The sequence below is a fragment of the Aristolochia californica genome, unplaced genomic scaffold (genome assembly GCF_029961685.1).
Source record: "Aristolochia californica isolate CCGP_79_NKW_82.1479 unplaced genomic scaffold, dmAriCali1.0.hap1 SCAF_12, whole genome shotgun sequence".
In the NCBI taxonomy this organism is placed as follows: domain Eukaryota; kingdom Viridiplantae; phylum Streptophyta; class Magnoliopsida; order Piperales; family Aristolochiaceae; genus Aristolochia; species Aristolochia californica.
The window spans coordinates 28282615-28294974 of record NW_027181793.1 but is presented as its reverse complement, the minus strand read 5'-3'; the positions used below and the strand labels follow the sequence as shown (position 1 = coordinate 28294974).

Sequence of the window (12360 nt, the reverse complement as noted above, 5' to 3'; positions counted from 1 at the left end):
AAGATATAAAAGTGAGTAAGCAGGCACTAGTTCTCATTTCATGCCATACAAAAATAGCCAAAGATGTTTATTCGGTTTCTTTGACTGGGAGATGTTTACCCTTGGAGACCCAAAGACCTTATCAAAGGACTCACAAGCCTGCATGCTTAAATTAATCTATGAGAAGATGAAAAGATAATGACGGATGATTTTTGTCACAGTAGTTTTTGTTTAAAAAAAAAAAAAAAGATATCACGAAATCTCTCGATTACTTCTCAGGCAAAGCTTGATCGGCGGGGAGTTCGATTCCGACAGGTTGAAAAACTTGGGACTTCGTCGCAACAATGAGGCCCTCTGCACATTGCCCGTACAATAATGGTGGAAGTGTATGTTTCCCGTTCTACTTTTCCTCTCCGAACTAGAATTCAGTAATAAACAGCCAAAATAATCCTTTAAAAACTCTTTCAAAATCAAGGATACGGTCGTAGATATGCTTAAAACATCCCTCAAGTAACAGACGAAGACTTACCCAAACCTGAGGGCGGCTTTTGTCCTAAGATCATGAATGCAGCAGAAAGGACAAGTCTATTACCGCAGCCGATGACAACACGGTAAAGAATCTAAGATTGTCACTGACCATTATTGGCTCATCTTACATCAATTGCCAGACGAGAAAGGCTTTTTTGAGACACACTTTGAACTTTGAGTCGGACAACAACGACCATTTCAGAGAAAGTGACCTGGGATTGAAAATTTTTAAGCAACACGATTCCAGTTGTATGACGTCCCAACCTTGGTTTCCTTGATTTCTTACGAGTATTTAGGTTCATGCACTCAGCGGCAACTCCTGAACTCTTGAGTAATACAAATAAAAGAAACAAGATACGTTAAATGAAAAATCTCAATTTTGTTATTGCTAAGGACTTCTTCACAGGGCAGATGATGCTAGGTGTTCAGTCACCCGTTGGATCCAGTCTTTAAAATAATCTTGGTCATTCACACCTCCAGGAGAAAGAGCGGCAAGAGGAGTTACTGCAATCTGAAATCAGATGACAAATTTTCATATTCAGAGATGGTACTCCTAACAAGGTAACAAGGTAAAACTTAATTGGTCAGAAAGAAAAAAAACTAACATAGCCTCGCTGTAGTGCTCCATAGTCTGTATCCACTTCTTCTGGTTCCGCAGGTCCTTTTATCTAGTTGAAACATGACATGGAATTTTCATCATTTATTTCAGAAAAAATAAAATTTCAATATTTTATAAAAAAATGTAGTGCGGCAATATGTAAAAAATGAAGAACACTTCTTCAGAAAAATCTAAGATCAAGGGTTGTGTTTATGGTTTCCAATTCACCTGTTAGAGCAACTACTCGTGAAAACCTCACCTTTGAGCATCACCGAAGGGTGAAAAATTATACCCCGTGTTTAAAAAGTCACCTCATTAGGTTATTATTTCTGTTTACCTCTCTGGACCACCTAATCCAAAATTGGGTAGGTCTAACAAGAATCAGTTAAAACTCAATAGTTAAACTGGGAAGGGGGTTCCGGTAATGAAAACCATTCACCAGGTCCATGTTTGTCACTTGCTTCTGCTCACCTTTTCGGTATGAAAAGGAGATTTTTTTTCTTTTTCTGAACAGTTGACTTGCATTACACAACAAACAATGAATATACAACCAACGCATATCCCAGAGAACGAGAAGGAGACTTTCTCCTACAACAAGTGATTGATGGGAAAGACCATCCTAATGCTATTTTCAGATCTAGGGACGTGTTGGCAAGTGAAGATAATATGATCACAAAGATCTGATATGTTATCCAAGGGTGTTTTTTGAACCTTCAAAGAGGAGGAGATTTCTGCTGCTTCCAACCAATGATATTGGCTCACCCCAATTATTAGTAGGGCAGTGAAAGTTGGGCTAAATAACTAGTCCCTTGAAAAAGGCATAATTTTTTCCTTCTACAAGCCAATATGACCCACAAAAGCTAGTAGAACTTGGCTTCAATGGTTGGAGAAAGAGATGATAACATAAAGTATGTTACCACAAGCCCATCATAACAAAGTCCTGCTGAACTCTATTAAATATTTGAGGGGGTTGAAACTTCGGTTATATAACAAAACTAATAACATATATTCTAAATAGGTATGTAGGAAATATAGAAGTTCTCCATCGCATAAATTATTCAGTAATCCATGCATTTAGGTCTTGTATATTACTTGTTTTGGTCAAATTTTGAAAAAAAATAATATAACATCTAAGGCTTGAAAATACACATTCTGAAGAGGGATACAGCTCAAAGTTTAGGCACAACAATGAAACAGGATAAATATAGACAGACTCACTGACAGGGACATAACTGCTACGTTTATGCCGAGTTCAAGATATAAACTTCTCATGTGCACTTGTGCCAATCAATGTTAACATTTATTCTGATATCATTATGGGAAACTTGAGTTCAGCAATATCTCTTGACTCTTTAGCCTATTCTTTAGCTAAAGCAGGAGCTCACATCAACACGTTGATGTATTGAGTCCCCGTCCTTAATTTTCTTTATGTTTCTTTTTTTCCTTGTTTTCCCTCTCTTAATAAAATTTCTTGTCATTCAAAAAAAAAAAAAAAAAAAAACTCTAGACTAACAAAGGACTCAGATATTATTAGTCTCCAAACATGAGAGAGCTACGGTTCTACTACACAGTGAGATTCTTCACTAGTTTCTAAATTTAGAATAGAGAATTGTTGTACGGACAATCACTCAGAACACAGACAAGAGGGCTTAAAAAATCAAGAATCTACATGAATATTAGATTTCCCTTGTTTGGTTGTTTTCAATAGAGTTCATCTTGAGCATATGCAAGACAAGAGTTAAAAGTGATGGATGGATTATTCTGCGCCATGTGAAACTGATCTACTATAACTTTTTGCTAGAATAAATTATTGTGGTTAGTTTTTAAGATCCAACTCTGCACTTCCAGTTGGGCCACTTAAGCTTATGATATTTTCCCGCCTCCAAAACTGTTTCAATGACAACTTTAAATGATGACCATCTACACATTTTTTTTATAACTCACACAAAATCTTACACAGAAGGAGAGCTACTCAAGTGGAGAGGTTTTGCAGTTCTCTTTTGAGTCAAATAACTGAGGTGCAGATCACTGCAGCTGTTTACCATGGGCACACCAGCCCAGTTTTTTCACAGTAAGAGTGCTCTTTTAATACCAAAAATTTATTCCTTGTTAGTTGCTAAAGGAACGTTTCTGGCTGTTTACTGTTTATGGTTAATTGTTTGCCTAATGGACAGTCTGTCCTCTTCCAAAAACAGGAAACAGATGACTCAGCTTGAGTACATACATGACTTCGGCCAATCTAAAGGTGGCCAAATCATTGAACTTTGAATAGAAACTGTTGCATAAAATGAAACTAAAATGATGTTTAATCAGCAATTCCTGGGCACGTGCATGCTAAATTCTGGGGTTTTGATTGAGCTTTGTTCAGTAAGGCCTCTGTTCAATGAGGTCCAACTATACTCACCAGCCATCAGGTTGGTCTGAACGTCTCTCCCCTTTGCATTTTCATATCATTCTCATAATTGCTCCAGAGTTTCGTCTTTTTTTTTTTTTTTTTTGAGAGAGAGAGAGAGTGTGTGTGTGTTGGCAGTTGGGGGAAGGGAAGAGTTGTAGATGGTGAATATTTGGTGAGGTGAAGACTCAGAAGATTGAAAAGGTATCAACTCTTGGAGGTAAAAAGTCCTACAGTTCCATGCTTATAGTCCACATCTTAGGCTAGTACTTTAAGAGAGAAAATGAGACAGTTGCTGTAGTAAAAGTTTCGGCTTGAAAAGATCCTGTACATATTAGTTAAAAAGAAGTCTCCTACCTATGGCTAGTCACTCTAGGATAGAACCAGACCCAGACCCATCTTCAACATGGTATCAGAGCAAATCTAAGACCCTCTATTCCTGTTCAAGGCCCAAGTGTGTGTTATATGTAACCTGTATTCCATGCAACTTGTTCATGTATGTTCTCTATGCTTGGGGCTGTCTGTTTAAGTGTTGGATGGTAAAACTTTGCACGATTCCATGGTTGTACCTTTGCTCCATATTTCAGGCTGGTTCTGAATGTAAAGAGTTCTTAAGGTAGAAAAGTTCACCCCTGATTTGGGTTCAGAAAGATCTTATGCATTTTAGTAATAGAGGACTCCTAAATTTGGCTAGTCATTGTGGAAGGACCTTGCCCAACTTCAACAAGATGAAAGAATCAATTAACATAGAACCATTTTCACTATACAATGCTTCCATATTGTTAGCACTCATCTATTTGTAAACCTTTGTACTGGAACTTCATTTTAGGGTAGGTCCAAACTGGAGGTTCTTGACCAGTTTCTAGCAAGCATATTTGAAATACTGCTGATTAATGTAACTATTATCAGTATGCCAGTAGCTACAGGTCTTAAGATCTGCAAACTCAAATGCAGATGATTTCCAAATAAAAGCATGAGCATGCTGACACCAGATCTTCCTGCATGTTCCTGCTTCTGGTTCCTCAGACTTGAAACAGATGAACAGAACCAATTACCACTTCAGTGAAGACAAAGCAAGGCAGTATTTATAGAAAAATTGAGGTCAAAGGAACAGGAAATCTAGACCTCTCGTTTGAAGGTAAGTGGTACTTGTGATGGAGTAGAAGATGAAAGCAATTCTTCGCCTGCCACAGAGGTTATCTCCATAGCATTCTTTCCATCTTCTATGCTAGAGGTGATTTGTTTCCACCCAATATTGATAAGACATTTCCCTTGCTTAGTCAGTTTATAACCCTATTGAGCAAAAGAATACAATCATATAAGAACAAACATTTGATGAAAATTGCTGCAAAACAGATAAATTTTGATAATGAATTCGATTTAATTCTGCAGGTACTCTTAACCACTCTAGCTGTCGTTGAAGCGTACAGCAGCATTGTTGGGACAAAGCTTTGATAGAGAACTTTGGAAAGAAAAGTTTTAAGGGCTGCAAAATGTAGATATCACCAAGGAAAGAGATAAAATACTAGTGTTATTGTAACTGTGTAGTTGTCACCATCATCAAAGCTTTGTCCTAAATACAATGGTTTCAGCTATTTGATATATCTACACGATAAAATTAGATATGCAATAAATAAGTCTACGAAATCACCTTATTATGATTAATATCAGTTGGCAAATTTATGTTCAGAAATGATGCTTTCGGATATTTTTTATTCCTGCTCTCAGCCAATACTGAATCTATGAGGGGTAAGCAAGCCTCTGCTCCTTTTTTGAAGTCTTGAACATCACTCTTACCTGCAACCCTAGAAATTCAAATACCAATTCAGTGAATGAGAGAGCGAGTGAGTGAGAGACAGAGAGAGAGTGACTTAATTTTCAAAAGACAATTTAGCAGTTTCTTAATAATTCTAACTTTAGCTACAATGTGATTGAGGGATTATTGACTATATAACACATTTTGTATCCCATGGAATGTTTTTTGAACAATATCTGCATTCCAATTTTCCAACCATCCTATAGCTTGTTTCTATTACTTGGTGCCATTTTCTTAAGTTTATTGGGTATTTTTAGACATCCTTCTCCCTGCCAATAATCCGCTGTATTATATAATGATAGTGGAGAAATAACTTTATAATCCATGGTTCATAGCCAACTAGATCAATCCCCCACTGTGTTAAGGTGCCAGTGCCTCCAAATCCAGGTCCTGTCCTTGCAGATCTAAACCTTGTACAATAGAGCAAGACCCACCACAGACTCTCTACTCTATGGAGTACGGACTGCATTCAAGGTTGAGTCAGGTTGAACTCATATGCATGCATAAAGGTATATTTATATAATAACAATAGTAATTTTAAGGGAACTTTGACTTTTAAAAGAAACTCTAATAAAAAGGTAAGAAAATCTAGGAAGCTTTTTGTCTTAAATATTAAGGATAAAAAATACATAAATAACTTCCCTACCATATTAACTAAAGGAAATGGTAGTGCCACCACATAGTTATATTCCGATATGGTTAACTAAGTTTTCTTGGCATAACAATTTTTTTTTGTTGCTTAAACAAATTACTTAAATGTATGTCATTTATAACCTTTTGGACAGAACAAATTTGAAACTGTTACAAGGTAAAAAAAGTCCATTAGTATAGTTGTACAGGTGCTTCCTCAGGTTAGTTGTTTAAAAGTGAGAGCAGGGAGAATAGGCCCATGCTGATTTGGGCTTGAAATATCCTATGATTATTGGTTGAGAAGGAGAAGAAACCTCCTAACTTTGGCAAATCATTACAGAATGGACTTGAACAACTTCAGCTCTGTGTTAGAGGCAACCTAAGCGAGGATGTGCTCTTTGTGGTATGTGTTTGATCCCAGTAGCCCATGTGTATGTTCTCCATGTCATTAGTTAGGTTAGCAAGATAGGCACAGACACAAGGGGGAGTGTTGGTAGATAAAAAAGTCCACCAATCCAATTGCACATGTGCTCCACATCCCAGGTAAATAAACCTGGAAGTGATAGTTGTAGTGTGTAAAAGAATAGTCCCATGTTAGTCTGGGCATGAAAATATCCTATGTTATTAGTTGGGAAGAAACTTCTTAACTTTGGTTAGTCATTTTAGAGGGACCTAGACTCAAATTTAATAGAAACCTTGAGTTTATATAATCAGGTATTTGTTGCCTGTTAAAAAAAAACATGGCACAAATATCATTTCACCAAGTGTTTTTAAAGTCTTAGATAACATATAGAAATAACCCTAACATTGACTTCCTTTTTTATCTTGTTTTTCTTTGGTTTAGGATGACCCAGTTTATTCCAGAAATAACTCATTTTCCTTTAGCTTTTTGAGAGCAATAGAATTTGTATCTTTAAAAACTCTTTTACCAGCCTTCTTCTACAAAATCCTTCGTTTGCATAGAGGATTGAGAAGGTAGCATGATTGCACACTAGTAATTTTATATTAGTATCCAAAATGAATTGCAAAGACCATGTATTCACTTACCAATCATAAGAGATAGCCAAAGAAGGTAAACCATGTAAGAACGCCTCTCGAGCACCAGCTACTGTCCCAGAGTACACTCTACAAATTCGAGTAAAACAATCTATCACTATGGAAAATGAACATCATAAACTATTTATCAGTATGATAAAAATATGATATATATAATTGTGTGTGTGGCTGTATATATAGGTATACACATTTATCTGTAGAATGCAAAGCACACCAAAAAATAAATAAAATAACACTCCAGCCTTTTGGGATACTGTAGAAGATTTATAATACATTTTATTACACTTTAGCATTCATTCATTTATTAGGTATGTATTTTTGTTAGTTGTACATGATTGTTTCATAAGAGGTTTGATTCTTTGCTTTAATTATGTAATTGGAGACTTATGTATAGGCAGGGGCAAAATTGTAATTTGACTAGGAATTAAGGAATTCCAAACAGGAGTCCAGTGTGAGAAAAGCACACTACCTATTCCCCAAAAACAATTGTTCTGCTCACAGAACTAAGGATACCCAACGCTTTCTCGAAATAGCCGAGTTATCCCTCGTTATTTTGCATTCTACCAAATTCTTTCATTCGCAATTCACCAATTCCAGCATTAATCATTCTTAAAATGATAACTGTTTCAATTTATCACTATTTAACATTATTACCATATCAGTTCGTTTCTTCTGAAAATGTGTTTAAAGATGATATTGTAGATTTAAATAGGCCATAAACGTCAAAAAGAGAAACCATGGCATGGAAGACTTGAAAGAAAAGCGATGCTATTGTCTTTGCTACACACTTCCACATCCTTAAAGTTAGTAAAAAAAAAAAAAAAACCAACTTTAAGGATAGTTATTGGCAAGAAAAAGCACACGATAACTTCTTTTTAATGGATTATGTTCAAGAACTACTTAAAGTTGTGCTGTTTTGCAAGCAGGACAACTGAGACACTGATCTTTGAGAGGAACATTCTGATTAGAAAATCTGAAATTAATGTTTTTGCACCCAAATAAATAAATAAATAAATAAAAGGTGCTGCAGCCAAGATTAAGATACTAGCCAATAAAAATTATAACCACGTGTTACTATACTAACATGTGATATCCGCAGTTTGCACCAATATTAATACCACTGATTACCTGAGATCACAACATCATAAAATCTGAATTAGAAATAGATACAGAAAACCAAAAACTCAAATTCACAGGAATTTTAAAGACTTGTCTTATGTATGCAAAAGAACAACAGGAACCCGTTCAAGGTAAACTTGAAGGATACTGCAGAGCAGAGTTACTAAAAAAAATGTTCTTAAGTTACTATGGAATTCATAGTTACTAGAAGATCACAATATTTAAAGGAGTCTGAAGAGCTACCAAATCAGGAACTAAACCAGGAAATAGTATTTCAGAAACTCCTAGAGAAGCACAATCTGCCGGTGTACCTGAAACAAGTAAAACTCAAGTGTGTTAAAAATTTCTGATTTGGGAAGACTGATGCTAGCATTCAAGCATTAAGATGCATGCTAGAGTCATTCATAAAAACTAATCCTACTAATCGTTTGAAATCCAAATTTTCAGGGGGAGAGAGGGGGAGGAGGAGAGAGAGAGAACAAAGAATACCATGACCACCATTTCAGCATTGACAGTAATGCCATTAAGTGAGAAAATAGCAAACCTTGAATAGCATAGGCTATTGCTCCTTCAATTTCAACACAAGTAGCTCGGTGAGATGCATGCCAAAGAATACCATGACCAACAGCAGATCTCTCTCTGTGGATTTTGTAGGAAATGAACATTACCATAAGCACATCACAGGAAAAAAAGTGCACAAAAATAGCAACAGCTTTTTCAATCATAGGGTAATTGTTTTTTTTAACTAATGTAGATATGTATTGATGAAAATTTTATAATTTATTGATGAATTTATGCATAAATTACAATTCTTCGATTTACTTTTCTAGAATAGTGATTCTAAAAATGCCCCTGCAATTCACTACATAAAGCAATTGATTGCTTCATCACAGAGACCATATAAGAAGCAGTCGACTGCTTCTTATGTGTTGAAGTAGTTGACTGCTTCTTATGTGTCAAAGTATTGCTTTATGAAATCGACTGCAAGAGCATTTTCAACCAAAGATCAAAGAATTGTCATTTCAGAAAAGAAAATGGAAGAATTGTAGTTTATGCATAACTTCATCAATAAATTGCAAATTTTTCCTTATTGATTAATGTGCATCCTAAGTACAATTAATCATGCCAGTAATTGTAAAATGCAGTAGGAAGTAAATGTGCACTATATAGAACATCTGCTAAACAATGAGGATGCATAGCACAAGTTAACATTATTGCAGATGCATTCAGATTAATCTACAGGTTTCAAGCAAATCACTGTTATACCACCATCCAAGCTACAACATTCAACTCATAGCATGATTATCTCAAAGTTACTTCCTCCAGAAAATTGATATATAAAAAAGAATGCAAGATGTCAATTGAATAAAAAGTTGAGACGCCATCATAGAAAAGACACTTAACATGTCCAAGTTATGGAAAGACTAAAATAATGTGTTTTAAGTACCAAAACTGTGTATGATGTATATCTAAATATAGTGGCTGATACAAGCTAAATAAATCAGAAGAGATGGAACAACGCTAAAAGATTTTCATTTTTTTGAATGTTGATTACACATCACACCTCGATGTAACCTCAGTGAGACTAGAACCGTAGACCTCAAAGTAGAAACTCTCCCATGAGGACATTGAGCCTAAGGCCTGGTCACAGCACTAACAGACTGTTATGCAATGCTTAAGGGATTTGATAGACCTGCTCACAAAATTTCCTGAAGGACTTGAATCAACCAACAGATGTGGATGGCTTCTATCTTTTTCTATTTTTTATTTTTTCTCATTTTTCTATTTTGATAGGCGAACTGGTTTTTGGAAATGCCACACTACGTATGCTCAAGGTTCCTTACTGTTGTGCCACAGGCTTATGGTTGCAGTACTTTTTATCATTTCCTTTTGTTCTTACACACCTAATTATCACAAAAGACACTAAATAACATACAAACTATTCTTTGCATTTTTTCTCAGATTTTCACAATTCATGGACAACAAGTAGTTTATAAAAAATAAATATCAGCAGAAGAAGACATAACATTGATTGTACTTCTACATATAATTCGGTGGCCCATTCAGTTGTCTGTATCTTATATTTAGAACCAAAATTACCCACCCAACAGAAAAGAAAAGACCAACACATAAGTCCTCTTTTTATAGCACCGCATTGATATTGTAGTTTGACATGAGTAAGTGTTAGAATAATCTGTAGTAAACGATGTTAAAAGATTGCAGAGATTCGAGCCAGGCAGCTGGTAACAGTTTACCACAAGAAATTTTCTTGAATATTGTTTTCTGCACGAGAAATTCATAATTTTGACTATATAATTTAATCATGGTCAGCAGTTTTTCCTCTGCTTTATGATAAACGTTTGTAAATATTTCTTGCATAAAATTCATAATTTCAACTGTGTAAGTTAATCATGATCTGCTCTTTTCCTGTGTTTTTCTGAGCCATGGCAATTAATAATCATGCAGGGCCCAGATGTCTATTAATATAGAAAAAAGTGACTTCCAGCATGAACTTCATCATGATCTGGACTTTCGATAAATTTAGAGGTCGCTTCTCCCAAAGTCCAACCCTGAAAACTGAAGAATCAACGACCCCAAATGATCATCCGGTAAAAGATCAAGAGATAGCCCAATTACTCCTGCCACAAGAAAACTGTTCACAAGAAGATCTATTGTATTCATCCAAAGCATATTGTCACTTTTCCCGATCAACCATGCATTAGTTAAAGGAAATTGCCAGAACCATAATCGAGTAACTTTTTTTCGTTTTTGAAAAGTATATAATCTAGTCCTAACGTTATACAACAGTGCATTTGGGTTGTCGGACTAACGCTAGCATATGAAATAAGATGCTTTTTCAATAAAAAGTTTCTCATTTAAAACCATCTTAGTGCTCAAGTTCAGAGAAAATCCTGGGAGCACGATCGTAGTAGAAGACTAATGAAATTAAACTCTGAATTGCATCAGAATAGAAGAAATTTAGAGTAGTAGCAGAAAAGCAAATGAACTAATGAGAACGAGAGTATATAGAAATAAATATTTTGAAAGAAAACAGAAGATTGCATTTTACTCACGAGTCAGGCGCCGACACAAAGACCTCGTAGTGATGGGTAGAGACGAGGACCTGAACCAAGGCTCGCAAGCCGGCAGCGTGTATTCCGTCGTCATTGGTGATCAAAATCTTCGGCTTCGCTTCCATCGCTAGAGGATAATTGGACTAGCAGGCGGGACTTTTCACGTTGGGTACGTGAGCGACTGCAGGAAGACAGGCTACTTGTTTCGTCGGATAGTAGTAACTCGTGAGTTAAGTGGCGACTAAAAATAAAAGTAAAAAAAAAAAACAAAGAGAAGATATTGGTCGCTGTCGCTCAGGCCATTCATGCCCAACGTTTCTTTCTGAAACCAGAAAAGCGTCGTGGTTACGCGATTCTGATTGCTAAGTGGGGTGAGGGTCGATGCGGTCGGACCAGATGCCGGTCAAGGACTCGCAACGAGTAGAGAGGGCATCCGGTCGGATTTTACTGGAATCCGAATCGACCCAAAAAGTATGGGTTCGGATTTGTAATTTTAACCCGCGGGGTTCCGGATTGTGAACGGCTTTTCCTAAACCTGAACCCCCAACGTTTCGTTTTCTGAAAACAGAAAAAAGCGCCGTGGTTACGCGGACTTCAGGGTCTGATTGCCAAGTGGGGTGGGGATTGATGCGGTCGGACCGGATGCCGGTCTAGGACTCCCAATGAGTAGAGTGGGCATCCGGTCTGTCGACTTTCTATATCTTGCGCACACTAATGCTTTTGGAGCCACTTTCTCCGATAAAATTGAAATCACTTTCTATTAAATTGGGTTGAAGAATTTATTCCAAAATTATTAGCCACTTAGAAAACCTCTTATACCAATTAATAAACTAAAAAAAAATTATTTCACTAATCCATGTGAAACTATTCTTTAATACTCCTTTTCACATATAGGCACATAGATAATTTAGGTAGAATGTTCACATACTTAGTAGTTTATATGATATTATATTAAATTGGGTTAAGGTCTATCCCAAAATGACTAGTGAAACCTTTTATACCAAGTAATAAATTCAAGATCTTTATATTTACTAATATATGTGAGACTATCCTTTAACACTTTCACTTATACAGTGCACTAACAGGTCCTAAATCATATTCACACACTTAGGATGTATAATCCAAAATGGGAAAAATGTATCATACATGGGTAAGCAAGCTACCTGAA

At 36.1% G+C, this 12360-nt stretch overlaps 1 protein-coding gene across 1 annotated transcript; it reads right to left on the bottom strand.

Annotated features, from left to right (window-relative positions):
* Positions 1-703: 703 nt before the first annotated feature.
* LOC137946486 (uncharacterized) lies at positions 704-11412 on the bottom strand. The gene is made up of 9 exons (XM_068792799.1): positions 11193-11412; positions 8663-8757; positions 8362-8429; positions 8084-8127; positions 6991-7068; positions 5149-5302; positions 4623-4790; positions 1113-1175; positions 704-1018 (listed from the first exon to the last, which is right to left on the bottom strand). Exons 1-9 carry the CDS (start codon positions 11315-11317, stop codon positions 908-910), a joined length of 906 nt encoding a protein of 301 aa, XP_068648900.1. The 5' UTR covers positions 11318-11412; the 3' UTR covers positions 704-907.
* Positions 11413-12360: the final 948 nt, after the last annotated feature.

Coding starts and splice junctions, on each gene's coding strand:
- LOC137946486 (XM_068792799.1), bottom strand. CDS start 11,317: ATGGAAGCGAAGCCGAAGATTTTGATCACCAATGACGACGGAATACAC. Junction 8,430..8,662: donor AATAGCCTATGCTATTCAAG/GTTTGCTATTTT, acceptor TACTTGTTTCAG/GTACACCGGCAGATTGTGCT. Junction 1,019..1,112: donor GAGCACTACAGCGAGGCTAT/GTTAGTTTTTTT, acceptor ATCTGATTTCAG/ATTGCAGTAACTCCTCTTGC.